This window comes from Perna viridis, chromosome 4, assembly GCF_037379345.1.
Source record: "Perna viridis isolate PV_CMFRI_1.1 ecotype Kerala chromosome 4, ASM3737934v1, whole genome shotgun sequence".
NCBI lineage: Eukaryota > Metazoa > Mollusca > Bivalvia > Mytilida > Mytilidae > Perna > Perna viridis.
In genome coordinates, this window is record NC_142448.1 from 69,755 (window position 1) to 86,251 (window position 16,497).

The window sequence follows — 16,497 nt, forward strand, 5'->3', positions numbered from 1 at the left end:
GTAAAGTCCAGAGAAGCCATTGAATATTGTGAAATTTGCATAGAAGCCTCTGGGAAGTGGAATTAGTGGTTTCTAGCCTTAAGCTGAAGCCATGGCAAAATGAAAAGTTTCTTGGAATAGCTTTAAACTACTTGAAGATCTTGTAAACTTTGCTATGAGAGGAATACACTACAAAAATCCTTCAAAATAAGCATTTTTTTAAGTTGTAGGTCCAAGTTATGGAAAATTGGTCTTTTTGGCTGAATTTTATGTCCTATCTTGTGAAAAGTGTAGAAAATTTAGTAAAAATATAAAATATTTAACTTTGAGGGCTATATTTACCTAAATATGGTGGTAATCAGCACTTCAAATCAAGTTTTGTGTAAATTTGAGCAAAAATTTGATTAGAAATGAGGAAAAACTCACTTTCATTACTGCGGTTAAGGACATATAAGCATTTCCCTATGGCAACATGGAAAATCCATTTTTGAGTACTTTTTTTGCTTTAGGTGCCCTTTACTTGTCATGTTTTATTGTGAAAACACTGTATTTACAAATTTAAAGCCAAAGATATCACCTTTTGTGAAAATTTAAAGATTTAGGGTTTTTGACATGTGATCAAGAAAAAAGGGGAGGCATGTCAGACATACATTTTTAAAAATAGACCAATTTTTCAGAAAATGACTACTTTTAAAGGCTATCTCTTTATTAATATTGTTAAAAAACAAGTTGTGATTGATTTTTTTTATTTGAAAAGTCAGAAAAAGTTCTTTGCAAATATTTAATGCATTTAAGTATGGTAGAATATTGTCACTTTTTTGCTCGCGCGGCTTGGTTACCCTATAGTAAAAAGTCAAATATTAAAAAAAGTGCTTGTCACATTTCACTGAAACTTTGCAAATGCATTCAGTATGTGTATAGGAAGATACTTGTATAGTTATTTATTTTTTCTAAGACAGAAAGTGACTGTTTAGGTTACAGACCACCAATTCAACCAATGAGCATTTGGAACATACGCAAAAATAGTCCTACGCAGAAATTACCCCTGTTCCTCATAGTGCTGTGAAAAGAGTTCTCATCTTATTTAAAAAATTTAAACAGTTTCTGAAAGGAAAAACATTTCTGTACATTTTATAGGTGCATTTTGCTTCTTGTGATGTGAAGCCTAATCTCCATAATGATTTCTAAATATACCCCTATCTTGTGAAAACACTGGGATTTCCCATGTTATTTATAGACACTTCACTTCCGGTGACCAGTACTGCACTGCAAGTCTGCTAACCCCACATGCCATTCTGAGGATTGTGAGCTGACATATGTAGAATCGTGCTGATATATAGTCCTCTGCATGTTAAAGTTAAGGTAAAGTCCAGAGAAGCCATTGAATATTGTGAAATTTGCATAGAAGCCTATGGGAAGTGGAATTAGTGGTTTCTAGCCTGAACTCTGTCACAAACTTTGTTTGCTCTACTCAGGTGAAAATCATGTGAAAATCATGTGAAATGATTTTGTCTGTGTAGGCTTCTGATTGCCCAATTTCATTTTTCAACTCCTCTGGTAATGTTTTGAATCTCAGTAGCTTTGTTGACATCAGTACTCTCCACAGCTATCCATTTTTATGTGGCTCTGCTAGTACCTCAGAGTTGCTATTGAAAACATTTTGGGGAAACAAATTTTTGCATGCTTTCCTAATACTACATCGGGTTCTGTCCTCTGTAAATAATTATAGGTGGAATGAAACTGTTACCAATGTCTAAAAAAGCTATTGTTTTAATGTAAACTGTACCATGATTCCTAATAGATGAGTCATTAAACTTGTTGAGCCTCTTGTTAGGTGTTAGGTTCAGTTCTGGTAACAGGTAGTTGTCACAGGTACTTGTTCTACACCCTATAGGTTTGTATGTTTAATGAGGTGTTATTTTAAAATTTAGGTCAGCTTGATTACATTGTTACTGATGTAAGAGGTGAGAAGAAAAATGTTGGATTTATACAGTTGAACAGAAAGAAAGCCTTGAATGCACTGTGTGATGGACTTATGACAGAAGTTGGACAGGCCCTTAAACAGTTTGAACAAGATAAGAATATTGGATGTATAGTATTAACTGGATCAGAGAAGGCTTTTGCAGGTATACACAGATATATGGCTAGGATGGAACAGTATAAACTAAGAAAACTTGTAAAGATTTCACGTGTACCTTTTATATAAGACTGCAAAAAAAAAAGACACTTTGACACTTTGTTTTCATGTGATAACTTGAATATAAGTTGGTTGGTCTTTATAAAATTATATAACAAGGTTCCAAACCTCAATAGCTTCTAGTAACCCAGTTCATGAATTGGATTCTTCTTTTCCATTTATAAGTTGCAATTCACAATAAAAAAAAAAAGCACTGAAACAATAATAAAAAATACTTAGTGCAATGAACAATAAAGATGCAAAACATGTTAAATTATCAAATCATAGAGAAAGTATAGAATTCTCTATCATAGTTTACGATACCAGTTCAAGACATACAGCCCCGTGAAGGTCTGGGTGTCAAAAGAATAGGCCTGCAGCAGCGCTAAGCTTGTCCTAAAAGGCGACTAAATTGCACTCAGAACCTTAGCTGGGGGCTAGGCACTCTGCCCACAGAGCAACTGGGTTGTGTGCCCCAGGTGGTGGAATGCTGTACCCCTAGCGTGCTACATGCTGGGATTGTCAGGCTATAATACGGAAAACCTGACCGCAAACCATAGTGGTGCACTGTGTTGGGAAAGATGCCACGTTCCTTGCACGTTAAAGAACCTTACTGTGGTATTCTCCCGGAGTAGGAACCATAGGGCTCCGCCACAGGAGGCTAAATTGCCCGACCCTACCCACCTCCCTATTTCCAGTAGCAATCAAAATTTGTCGACCCCATTATCCTTGTGTCCCATCCCATTTTTCATTTCATCATTTCATGTTCATTCTATCATCAATTTCATGTTCATCGCCTGAATATAGCTGAAATATTGCTGCTCGGGCGTTAACCCCAACAATCAATTAATCAATCAAGACATACATGTATAATACGCTATTTCAACGATTTTTACATACGATTCAAATTAGTTAATAGATATTCTGAACTAAACATGAAAACATACCAAAAATAAAATACATATCTTTTGTCATCCTCCCCAGTCAGGGTTTTGAGTTCACCCTTGCTCTCTCAAACCTGACATCATTCATTCATATTTAGCAAATATCATCCAGCGCCGTCTTATGAGTTTCCTAAATTTAACCTAGATCCAAAATCCAATCAAATCACTCGTAATAAAAACTTCAATATAACTTACAAAATGGCTACACATAACTTCATTTTTTTTTGGTAAAGATTCTGAACAGAATTAATCTACAGTTATCATTTTTGTTCATATTGAAGCATTTGTGACATCTTACAACTGTCAGTTACTATATCAGATCGTCCATTACCTTGTATTATTGTTTACTTTTCCACAGACTTATTATGTTAAATCGATTTTCATTGGTGCTTCGCACCCAGAGAAGCAACCAATCAGAATTGGCTGGACGATACCCGCTAAATATGAACGAGAGATGTCAGGGGTTTGAAGGAGTGAAGGTGGACTCAAAACCCTGACTTGGGAGGATGATCTTTTGTTAATGCATCTCCTTATCAAATTAAGCAAAAATACGGATTTACTGTTAAATATAGGTGAAATAAAGAAATAATGCATATTGTAATTAAAACAGAACTTAACGATATGCTAGTGACTTTAACTAGAACTACTAGTACAAAACTGACAAAATGGTAAAAAAGGCTTTTTCTTTCTTACTTATCAGTAGTCAGATGTCTGCCCTTTCCAGTCATCAAATTATGTGCACTTAAGCGAATTTTACTGATTGCTGCTCTATTTTTAAATTATTAATGGCATCAAGGTAAGTTGGTCTGTAAACGGCAATGTAAATGCTTCTGAAAAAATCCAATTTTAATTGATGACTCTATTATTTTTGCATTTTGATTTTGAACGCATTGGTCAAAAATCCTTACTGTTAGTTGCTATATATAGAGCATTTTGACTAAAATTAGGAAACACAAGGTTTCGTAAAAACCTTTTAACTTTTGTAACCCATGGATTTGAAATATTTTTATGCCCCCGCGACAATTGCCGGAGGGAGGGGGGCATATTAATTTACCCCTGTCCGTCCATCCCTCTGTCCGTCCATCATCTGGATTACACATGATCATGGCTTGTCTGGCTATCTCCTTGTACAGTTTTTGAACTACATCTAAAATATTTTTACATGATGTTTCCACACATGATGAAGGTGTGCAGGGCCAAAGGATTTCGATTTTCGCAAAATATTATGGAAATTGGTGATAGTTACACTTAGTCATTTTACTCAGAAATATATTGATCATGGCTTGTCCGGCTATCTCCTTGTACAGTTTTTGAACTACATCTAAAATATTTTACAGGATGTTTTTACACATTATGAGGGTGTGCAGGGCTAAAGGATTTTGATTTTCTTGAAATATTACAGAAGTTGGTGATAGTTACATTTAGTCATGTTTTTTTACCGAAATATATAGATATGGCTTGTCCGGCTATCTCCACATACAGTTTTTGAACTGCATCTAAAATATTGAACAGGATGTTTTTTTCCGAAACTACGCAGACTTTTTGTATCACACGAGAACTCTAATAGGCTTCTGGAACAGGGTTATGTTGCTACAAGATTGAAGTCATCACTAAAGAAGTTTTATGGTCGTCTTCATGAACTCATTGATCGTTATGGTGTATCCATCTGCACCATGAAAACTGATTTATTCAACGGGTCATAGTTTTCCTTTCCTCGTTTGTCTACCCCAGACGACTTTTCATAAGCAACTCAGCAGGTGTTTCTAGAAAAGCAGAAGACGCTTACCAGTGCACCTGGTCCATGCTCCCAGTCTTTAGTGGAGTCTGAGTTGCTCATTTGCTTTTGTTACTTTGTATGTATGATTTTAGTTACTTTATGTTCTTTGTTGTGTATGTCTGTTTTCATGTCTGGTCTTTGTCCCTGGATTACATTCTTTTGATTACTGCTATAACCTTGGTTCCCTTGATTACTCTTTCAAACAAATTAATAATGTCACCAGAGAGATAATACTCAGAAGCTGTATCTCTTATACACTTTTTAACTAATGCAACATATTCTGAATCCCTCAATAGTTGGGGAGTTAAATTTCCAAAATCCCCTTCCCCGTTTTACAAGGCTAGCTGCAAATGACATAATAATGGCAGTGATCAGTTTTATAACCAGGAATAATCTTAGTGTTTTTCATAAGTGAAAAAATATCTTCAGTTACTGAAAAATAGTCCAATCAACTTTGTTTAATAGGTGTAGGCTGACGCCAAGTAAACTTTTTCTCATTAGAATGGCAGACTCCCCAAGGATCAACTAATTTTAACTTTTCAATAATTTCTTTTTAATAAAATCTTTTTTCGGCATTGTGAATTTCGATTGTGTAAGATATTAAAAGTATCAAGACTACAATCTATGGGTTTCTTGAAAACAGACAATGGAGGCGATTTTACCTTTTGCCCAATCAAAAACATCCAATCATTTCTTTTTACTTGAAAATAGGCCCCTTACATTCATGGAAAGTACTGTTACATTACTATCCATATTCATAATATAACTCACAATATAAATGCAATATTAAATAACACTGCCAATGTTTTAGTCCAAACAAAAAAGAAAAGTGTAAAATATAATCACATTCACAAGACTCACAATCCTTACCAAGATGATGCTTGTAAAAAATCATAACTTTTTCTGGTTAATTTTGCTAAGCTTATGGCAAATATATTTGATAGGACACATTATTCAATAAAAATTAAATATATGTAAATAAATAAACAAACAAAAAATATTTTTAAAAAATAGAGATAAATAAGAAAAAATAAAAACTGTAACTTAGCAACATTCTTTTTTAAATGTCATTATATTCTTGTCTATTGGGACTTAAAACAATATTTTTCTATGTACAAATGTACCGGTGCCTTGATTTATTTATACATTGCCATGATCTGAAACAGGCTATTTTGCTAAAGGAAAACACTATTATGGAAATATAATAAAATGGAGAGTTGAGCCTAAAAGGGCTATAAAATAACTGAATTAACTCAAGGCAGTAAAGCAAAAATATTTATGTTGCCATCTTATTAAGTAACTTTTCACCTAGATGCTTCATCAAAATTTCAAATTTATAGTTTGAGTTATTTGACTTTGTATATAATACTAACTACATTAAAAAAACAAATATATCAGTTCTTACTTTTTGTCTTTTAACTCAGTAGACTTCTTTCTAATCTTCTCATTAGTTGCCTACATCTTCCTCCACAATTGTGATTATTCTGATGTCTCCTTTGGCAAGTTCAGCAATGGACAGTTCAGCGCACTACTGATCGAATTCTTAATGTTGGCTTCTAGCTTTCCCATGCCAAATTTTGTAAGGCGTACTCCATCTTTATTAAGAACATTAAATGCTGGTTGCCCTCGATGGAAGAGATTTCCGTTATCGCACAGTTTTACATCTTTTTTCCCATTGAAGCTTTCTTTAATGAAAATGTTCATTTTTTCCACTTTTTTTAACTTGTTATTCCTTCTAGGTATTCCAAGAGAATTGTCATTCCTGGGTATGTTTTATCGACCAATGCAACAAGTTTTCTCACACATTCTTCCGGTGTTAATGTTTGCAAGTTGTTGCAAAGAGTGTGCAAGGTGATAGCATCTGATGTCAATTGGTTGTTTTCTAGATAATCACGAGCTTAATTGATGGTATGTCTAATTATTTTCTTGATTGTAACGTTCTTTTGTTTCTGCATGTTTGGTCAATGAATTTGGTGTTTGAAGTTCCAATCATTGTGACTGATTTGACAGATGTGTTGCTAGCTGTTGTGCTGTAGCCTTCAGATTTCGCTTGAGTAAAGTTTTCTTTGTTTTTGATGTCACTTTGATTCTCAATGTTCTCTTGGTTACTGTCCTCCTTTTGTGTCAGCTTGTTTTCCTTAATTTTTGTTGAACTGGTTTTTATGTTTTCCTGGTCATTTTCCATCTTTTCTTCTCCTATCAACACATCTTTCACAATATATTCTGTCATTTCAGGGTCTTTGTCTTCCTTGTTTAATTTCATAGGCTTATTTATTCCCGTGTCTGCAATGAGAAGACTGTCGTTTTCCCAGGAGCTATGGAGTTTCCATGAAATAACTTCGTCTTGGAGTTTCATTATTTGTTGATATTGTGATCTTATTTGGTTCTCCATATCAATTGTCGCTGAATTTTTAATTTTCAGTCTTTGATCTAATGTGCTGATTTCTGCATTGATTATATCTATCTGTTTATTGGACGATTTTAACTCCTGTGTGAGACTGTTGATTTTGGTTTTCAATTCATATTTTTCTTTTTCGTTTTCCAAGTTCTCACTTTTGATCGCCAACCTAGTTTCTTTTTCTCTTTGACATAACTGTTGATTTCTCTTTCCTTTTCTTTACATTTATCACATTCCCTTTTTTGTTCCTCACAGCTTTCAAGCTTCTTTTTGAGTGAATCATTCTCTGCTATTAGATTATTAATCTTTTTGTCATTTTCATCCATTTTGTGCTGAGCATTAACGATCTTGTCAGTTGTCTCTATAAAAGAATTCTCCATTGTCTGCAAAACTGCTTGGTTTGAATCTGCTGCTGTATTTGCTTTACTATCTTCTTGTGGTGTTGTTTGTTGTTTACAACTCTTTAATATCGCTGTTTGTGTATGGATGGACTTTTCTGATTTATACTTTGATTTTTCGATTTGAGTTCCGCGTGAGATGTTTGTCTGAGAAGGAATTGAATTGTGTAGGGACTTCCACCTTGTGTTAAAGTCTTGATCCATTTCTGAACATAACTCACACATGAACTTTCTGTTAGTTGTCTCATACAGAAAGAGCTGGTATGGTGGTAATTTCGTACACAGATAATGTACGCTTCTCTTACAGTCCATGCATTCTATGCCTTTATCTGTAACTTTACGGCATATCTTGCAGTTTTCCATATCACTTCTATCCTCATGACTTACTGTATCTTCTCTGTCTAATTCTTTTACGTGGGTTTGATCATTTGTTGTTTCAGCTTTACTCATTGGGTTTTCAATATTGACTGTCATCAATTTCTGTCGATTACATTCACAGGAAATTCCCTCCTTTGATAATCTTTCTGCTTCACAGCTTCCAAACACATTTTTGTACGTTTCTATCCATGACCAATCTATGTTTATCTTTTGCACTATCTCGTCTAATTGCATCCATAAATCTCTGTTCAAAATTTCAGTTTTCTTCCTTACTATTTTCCAATCATTCATTTTCCAATCATGGATCCATTTTGTAATACTGTTCTTCATATATTGACTGTCGGTAATAATTTCAATTTCCGTAACGCCATTCTGTGGCAGTTGTTTTCCCACGATAATTGCGGCCGTCAATTCTGCTCTGTTATTCAACTTTTTCTCGCTGTAAAGCTTTTACATTTAATGGATGGGATCGGCCCAAGAAAACATCACAACTACCTTGTGGATTATTATGTCCATTGTTTCTGCAAGCTCCGTCCACATATACCTTTTTTCTGTTTGCCATGTTACTTGTCGGTTACTAATGGTGATGGAACATTAAAAAGGAAAAATATCTAGTTCCATAAAACTTTATTTCAGGTTTTTCACTATAATTTTGCAATATATCATCACTGAATTTATTTAACCCCATTACAGGCCAGAAGACAACAGGATTAACTTACATATTGGATTTGTTGTTGGCCATTTTCAAATCAATTTCCTGTCGCCTCTGTTGAAATGTCTATTATTTTGAGTAGTTGGAGCAGTCTTCAGTTGGCTCCGGAAAAAAATCTTCATTTTCTAGGAGATGTTGTTTACGTTTAAAATCTTCCTATGAATGTGTAATGTCCACTTAAAGAGAACAAATGATGGATTCATAGATAATAGGGTAAAATGAAATGAATGCACTATTCAAATTTATAAAGTAATTTAATGTTAAAATAAACAGATTCATTCACAATCATCTGTATTTGCGGCAATTTATATATTCAACTATTTACACACTGAACCTTTATAAAGAGATCAAATTTAATGTAGAGCTTTTACTGAAAATTCATTTGATGTCATTGCCGATTTAAGTTTTAAACTAGTTAAATCCCATACTCACAAATTTTAAAGTAACACATACTTTCCATATGCCAAACGGTCTTTTAAACTAATTTATTCATTCATAACAATTACACAGAAGAAATGCACATTAGTGAGGTAGAAGATGTTAAAGTAAATGCACAAACCTTAAATACAGAAATGATTTCCAAACTAGACTGCCAAATTTCTAATAAGTACTATATGCTGCACAATGTTGACAGTTTGAAGACAATACCAAAAACTGAACAAAGGAAACCTGCCAAAAGTTGAAAATGCCTCTGAACACTGACCCTGACTTTGGGGGTTATGGCCCTAACCATTTCAGAATTAGTGGCCAAAAACAAGCATTTCATAGAATTTAACCACATAACTCCAGTAAAAGCATAGGAATGTCTATGATATTGTTCCACTATATTCTATACCACAATGGTCAGACTGGTTTTGGTTTTGAGGATTAAGACTTGAACATTTTAGAAATTAGGGGCCAGAAACAAGAATTTTCCTTATGTCAAGACAATAACATTTACATGTACTATGAATGAATGGATCGCTTTGAAATTGTATTACAAGGTGCCATACTGTGAAAGTACTGTTGGTCGTGGGGTAATGTCTAGGTCACACATTCAAGGATCGCCTTGCTGGAAGTCCTATGGATATGACCATAGCTTACTGTATTATATCAGTAATGATTCATAATGATACATAGTAATACTTGGTTATCCGTGACAAGTTTTGAACATGTTCAAAATTTTGCCACGGATGAAACAACCATATCACAACCCTACTTAACTGTATAAGCTCATACTGAGGGATTAAAACCGTATTGATCCCTACTAATTCATAGATTAGTAATTGTCAAGGACTTGTACGGTTACTTACGAATAACTGCGTACTAGCACAGTTACATTACGTTATTGTAAAGGATAGAATACTTGGTTTTACGATTGTATAACGGAAAGGTACGACCCCATTACATTGAATTACGGATTGGTAAGGATCAGAAAGGTTTCCCAAGGATTTTTACAGTTTATTACATAAAGTCCATGTAGTACATTGCATCTCGAGGAAATAAGGATTATAATGGTACAGTGTAAGCTCAATATAGCACTGTCGTAAGAATATGACAACACTGGCAGGCTTCAAACCGCCACCAAACTGACATCAAAATGCCACTAGAATTTTGTATAAATACCCTGCACATGTTGTACCACAGATAAAGAATTTGTTTTGGCATAGACACATTAGATCATCAGTCCTAAATGAACCATCAACAACTCATATTTGCAGTTACTAGTAATTGGTTTGTTCTTGATATTGATATGACTCAAAATGAAAAACAATGATTGAGTTTCTTGATGACACATGTAGGGGAGACCGGAGGCAAAGGAGATGGTGGACTAGGGACTGGCTTCTCCAAAGACCTATCCATGGGCAGTATCAGGCCCTAAAGGCTTAACTTAGATTAGAAAATCCAGCGGCCTTTAAGAACTTTGTGAGGGTAGACCCACAAATGTTTCAGGAAGTCCTTTATTTCATTGGTCCTAGGATTACTAAGAACACCTGGTAAAGGCAGTCCATCAATCCTGGATTGAGACTAGCGATTACATTGAGATATTTGGCTACAGGGGACAGTTACCGAACATTGATGTATGGTTTTCGGGTTGCTCACAACACAATAAGTGGTATTGTTTGAGATATTTGCGAGGCCATAGTTTCAATATATGCAGATGACGTTATCAAAACTCCTACTTAGCCTGAACTTTGGCAGGGTATAGTTGAGCAGTTTCAAGCAAGATGGCAGTTTCCCCGTACACTTGGTGCTCTAGGTGGCAATCATATAGCCATAAGGTGTCCTCTGAAGGGAGCCTCCCTTTACTACAACTACAAAGGATATTATTCAGTAGTTCTGATGGCTTTTTCAAATTTTTGATATTGGTGCACAAGGTGGTTGCTCTGACGCTCAAAATCTGGAATCAATTTGATATGAAGAAAGCATTTGAAAGGAGATTAATTGGCATGCCAGCTGCATCACCTCTTCAGGTGTTCCGTACTTAGTTGTATCAGACTGGTTTTCTGTAGTAACCCTTACCTATACCATAGCAACAGGTTGTTTCACCATAGCGAATATGTCCTGGCACATATCCATCTGTATTACACCTTGTTATGACTGTATTGTACCATGTCATTAGGTCTGTCCAAGTCCGTAGTCCCACCATCTTTAAATCGTATTGGATCTGTATCGAACAACACTAGCCAGATTTTCCGGGGTCATCCGTGAAATTTAATTTGTGAATGTGTTACCTAGGCATAATAATTTTCATGGTTTTTGTGGATGAGCTAGACATGGAAATGCCTGGTGTCCGTCTGTGGTATGACAATAGACAATAAACAATATTTATTAGCACAAACACATTTACATTATAAATGGTTATGGCATAATACATTACAAAACAAAGTGCAAATAAAAGTAATATGACATATTTATATGAACAATAATTTGATCAAGGTGCAACAGTGGTATACAGTTTAATAAATTTATGTATTTATTCTGATTTCAAAACATTCTTTCATAAATTTTGTAATAAGTTTGATTACATTGAATGAGCAACTGTTTAGTAGGTAAACTAATTCTTTCATTGTAAAAAATGAATTAGAGACAAGATTATCAACTTTATTTAGTTTTTCTATTAATTTGTTTCTTTGTAGGTTATAGTTGGAACATATTGAGAAAAAGTGGTGTTCATCTTCAATATCACCATTTTTACATGAATTACAAGTTTTATTATTTCTATCTATATTGCTATATCTCCCCTTTTCTATTGCTAAAGAATGGGCACTAGTACGGAATTTACAAAGAATGGATCTATCAGATTTATTTTTACAAATGTCTACATATGCAGGTCGCTTAAATGGTAAATGGGTTTTTCAGGAAAATGTTAGTTTTTCACTTGGTGATATGACATTAATAATATTTTGTTTAGTTTAGTCAAGCATTCTTTGCTCAATTCTGTTAATGTGAGATTCAATGATGTTTATGTTTAGATTTAGGTAACAGAATCTTAAATTATTCAACATAATTTTGATGGGAGACATCCATACACTACTTTCTTTAACTTTGTTAAAAATATTATGAACCAGGGAATTGGGAGAGTTAAGTATGTGTACTAAAAACTTCAGAATATTTAATTTAACTCTGAGGTGTAAAGGTATCCTATTTAGTTCAGATAAACAGGCGATATTTGTTGTCTTGGTGTGAACTCCTAGAATTTCTTTTACAAATTTTAGGTGTAAATGTTCATATGGGTCTGAGTCTTTGTAATTTTTAGCAGCTCCTCAGACCTCACTTCCATATAAAATAACAGGAACTATTAAGGTATCAAATAATTTCTCCATTAAATTACAGGGGTTGTCAAACTTTGACAAAGACTTTTTTATTTTAAACCAAGCTTTCTTTCCCTTTTCCATTAAACGTGTTTTAGATAGGTTGAGGTTACCAGTATAATTAAATAAAATACCAAGGTAACAATAAGACTTAACTGTTTCAAGTGTCTCTGTATCTATTTTGAAATGGTTATGGAATGTTTTACCATTTGAATTAAAAACTATTGTCTTGGTATGTGGCCTTTTTATGAAGAGTTAGAGATTAAGTTCGACTTTGGTTGATTTTAATGGAAGTTACGGCTGCTTAAAATACTACTGACATCCCTGCTTTATTAGCTCATCTGGCAGAGCTATTGCATCACTTGGCATCTGTCGTCATTGTCCATCGTCCTCCATCGTTGTTGTGGTTAACAATCATACAAAACTCTTCTCTTCTGATACTACTTGACCAATTAGAACCAAACTTGATATGAATGTTCCTTGGGGTATCCTGCATAGGACTGATGTGGGGATTTTTGATTCGTCGAAAAACATGGTTGTGTCGCTAAAAATAGAACATAGGGGTTTTTTGGATATATTTTAAAAACCGTTATGTTTAGTTCGTTCTATCATGGGTTAAAAGTGTTCAGCATGAATAGATCTATCTGTGGTCAAATATTTGCGTTAATCCGTTAAGTCATATTGGAGTCATGGCCCTTTTTGACGTTTTATTTGCTGTTTTTCATGTTATTTCTTTCAGAAGTCTTCTCTTCTGACACTACTCAACCAATTGAAACCAAACTTGGTACAAATGTTACTAGGGGTATCCTGCATAGAACTGATGGTGGGATTTTTGATCCCTGGAAAAACATGGCTGCTGTTACTTAAAATAGAACATAGGGGTCAGACAGTGGTTTTTGACATATGACTCCAAAACCATTAGGTTTAGACAAATTCTGGCGTTGGGTAAAAGTGTTCAGCATGATGAGATCAGTTTTTGATCAAATTTTGGGTTTAGGTCTCACTAACCACTTCTAACATTTCCATTACTTTACATGTTAAAAAAGTAATTTTCAAAGTCTCACTGTGAATTCCCAGGACAAATGACATCTTAAAGTTGCATACTGTTGTGAATTCCAAAATCATTATGCTAATGGTACGATGATTGTAGAAATTCTTCACAAAATTTACTTGAAAAAATAATACTGAAAATAGATATTTTCACCTGTTCTGCTGACAGCATGGAGGCAAATTACTCACACATGTAAACAATATTCATACACTTTCGTAGTTAATTACACATATAATTTTAAAGTACACATTCTCAGCTTTACTTTGACTACTTTTAATCATAATACACACAAATAATGCACTTACAATGCATATGTCTAGGTTCAGTGTGTTTTTGGTACTACATAGCCAGCACTCGACAGTATTGTAGAACTGCCTAATTTTGGTCTTGTAATCTGATGCTTTGTAACATTTATCACTTTAAAAAAAATGCCAAGCATCTGTAAATCTATATATTTAGAAATAGCTCTAGCCAAGGCCTTCAGGATGCAGTAAAAATTTTCTTTAAAAAAATTACCCACAGCATATAGGGTTACCATAGAAACCATGCAAAAATATGCGAAAATTTGCCAAAAAGTTCATAAAATCAGGTTTAAAAATGTCAAATTTCCTGCAAAATATCTGCAATTTTTATTTCATCCCCTGAAACTGTTCAAACTTTTTCCTTCGAAAACCCCTTCCTCATATGGGCATCACCGGTTAGATTTTGAGCTATTTCACTTTGTAATCCACTTATTAAATTTAGCATGGTGAAAAATTGACTTACTTTCACTTTTACAATGAAATCAAATTGTCATTGAAAAAAAGCCCCTTCAACATTGAAAATATATAAAACATTGCAAAATACTTTTAAAAGTCCCCTTTTTTCAGAAAATGTTTTATCAACAATAGATTCTTCATTTTTAATCACTATAGCAACCACCGGTTTCCATTTATGTCATTTTTCATCCCTAGCCAAAAGTGGGAAACTAAACTAAACTATGGAGTGCTGGCATAGAGGGGTGGCCATTTGACCCGGAAGTGGTTAGTGAGACCTTAGTCTGTTAAGCCATGTTGGAGTTATTGCCCCTTTTCAATGATTTTTGCTATTTTTAATGTTATTTTTTCAAAAATCTTCTCCTCTGACATTATTTGATAAACTGGAAACTTGGTATGGATGTTTATTGATGTATCCTGTATAGAACTGATGTAGGGATTTTTGATCCCTTGAAAAAAATGATCGCTGTGAATAAAAATAGAACATGGGGGTCACATGTCTGTACAGTCTGGGTTGACTGTCTTCACCTTCAGAAGCCAATATTTTGGTCTGGGTCATTACTTTTTTTTATCTTTCGACATAGGCTTTTGTGTTTTGATATCAGATATGATTTTTTCCTCTTTTCAGGGGAATTCTTCTATTTTAAATCCAGATTTTACTGTTACGATTCTTTTTTTACTCTATATTTACTTTTGATTTTGCCAATTTTCTCTTTGTTTGTTGACCGTGTAAAAGCGTCCCTGTGAATTGTAAGTAGGTCTTATTAATGGATTTTAAGCCAGTTTCTTTCCAAGTCCATGACCTTGTTAATTTTTTTTACCAAGGCTTTTGATATTTGGTATGTGGAAAGATCATATAAAGATAGTGTGTTGCATTCAAAAGTTGGTTGTCTTTATCCTTGACATTTGACCTCAAGGTTAAGTAATTGATTTTAAAGCCAATTTCTTGTCTGGGCTATAACATATGACATAGGCTTTTGATATCTGGTTTTGGAATATATCATGATAGGATAATGACTAATGTGTTGCTCTCCATTTTTATGACCTTTGACATTGAACTTTTACATGAATGTCAATCGATAGATTTGATTTCTGGTAATTGTATCATACACCTACATGTATTTTATGATTTTGTGCATAACCATTTATGTCCAACTATTTCACAGAACTAGTGTAAAATGTTTTTTTACCAATCAGCTGCAATCTGACTTGTATAAAGCAGTCCTCATCATGCATTGAAGATTGTCTGACTTCGTATTATCCTGGTTTAGTTGTCTTATACATATGTCTAACTTTCCACTCTTATATCTGTGAAAAACTGAAGAGGAGATATCAGTGTGCCTAAACAGGTCTACTTAATACAATATGGAACATTAATATAGTATGATTATCACAACTGATTTCTCATGTGACATGCTATTCATTTTCTCAAGATAATTCTTACCATCAATGAATTAATAGTGGCGGCATCTGAAATGTTGTCTTTGTGTCAATGTTAAAGGTTTCTTAATATTTGCTAGGAGATACATTTGTACATGTAGTGTAAAGTCTTAAAATATTGGAGTAAATTTTTCCAGTTTATATTTTTATCAATTTTTATACTCACAGGATGAAATTTTAAAAGCATTTTTATTTACATATAAAGAGGCTTTATGAGCCAGTGTTGCTATGTTCCTCATACATTTAGTCTTGCTAACATATAAAACATAAAGTTATTGCTACATGAAATTTTAACTTGCATTACATATCTTTAGCTGGAGCTGATATAAAAGAGATGGAGGGACAGAATTTCTCTAATGTGTGGTATGGTAATTTCCTAGGACACTGGAATGCTGTTGAGAGTTGTAAAAAGCCTATAATAGCTGCTGTAAATGGATACGCTGTGAGTACCATTAAATGAGGTCCATTACTGGGAAGTATGATCAACAAATATCAGGACATTGTAATTCCCAATTAAGCCTTTCTGCCCTGTGGTATGAGCATTTCCTCGTCATTCATTGAAGACCAATGGATGGCCTTAACACTTTCATCCTGGTAGGGTTGTCTCTTTGATATATACGCCATACCTATTCCTGATACCTTGTGAAGTCCTATTTGATTCTTCAGTTTTTGTTACAATATAAACAGTGTTAATT

At 34.0% G+C, this 16,497-nt stretch overlaps 1 protein-coding gene across 2 annotated transcripts in view; it reads left to right on the top strand.

Annotated features, from left to right (window-relative positions):
• The window catches only part of LOC148618340 (enoyl-CoA hydratase, mitochondrial-like), a 34,535-nt gene that overhangs the window by 7,414 nt on the left and 10,624 nt on the right, over positions 1–16,497 (top strand). For both annotated transcript variants that reach the window (XM_088577116.1, XM_088577114.1), the window contains exons 2-3: positions 1,911–2,105; positions 16,117–16,244. In XM_088577116.1, the coding sequence (XP_088433242.1) occupies positions 1,911–2,105; positions 16,117–16,244 (323 nt within the window). The remainder of the gene's footprint in view (positions 1–1,910; positions 2,106–16,116; positions 16,245–16,497) is intronic.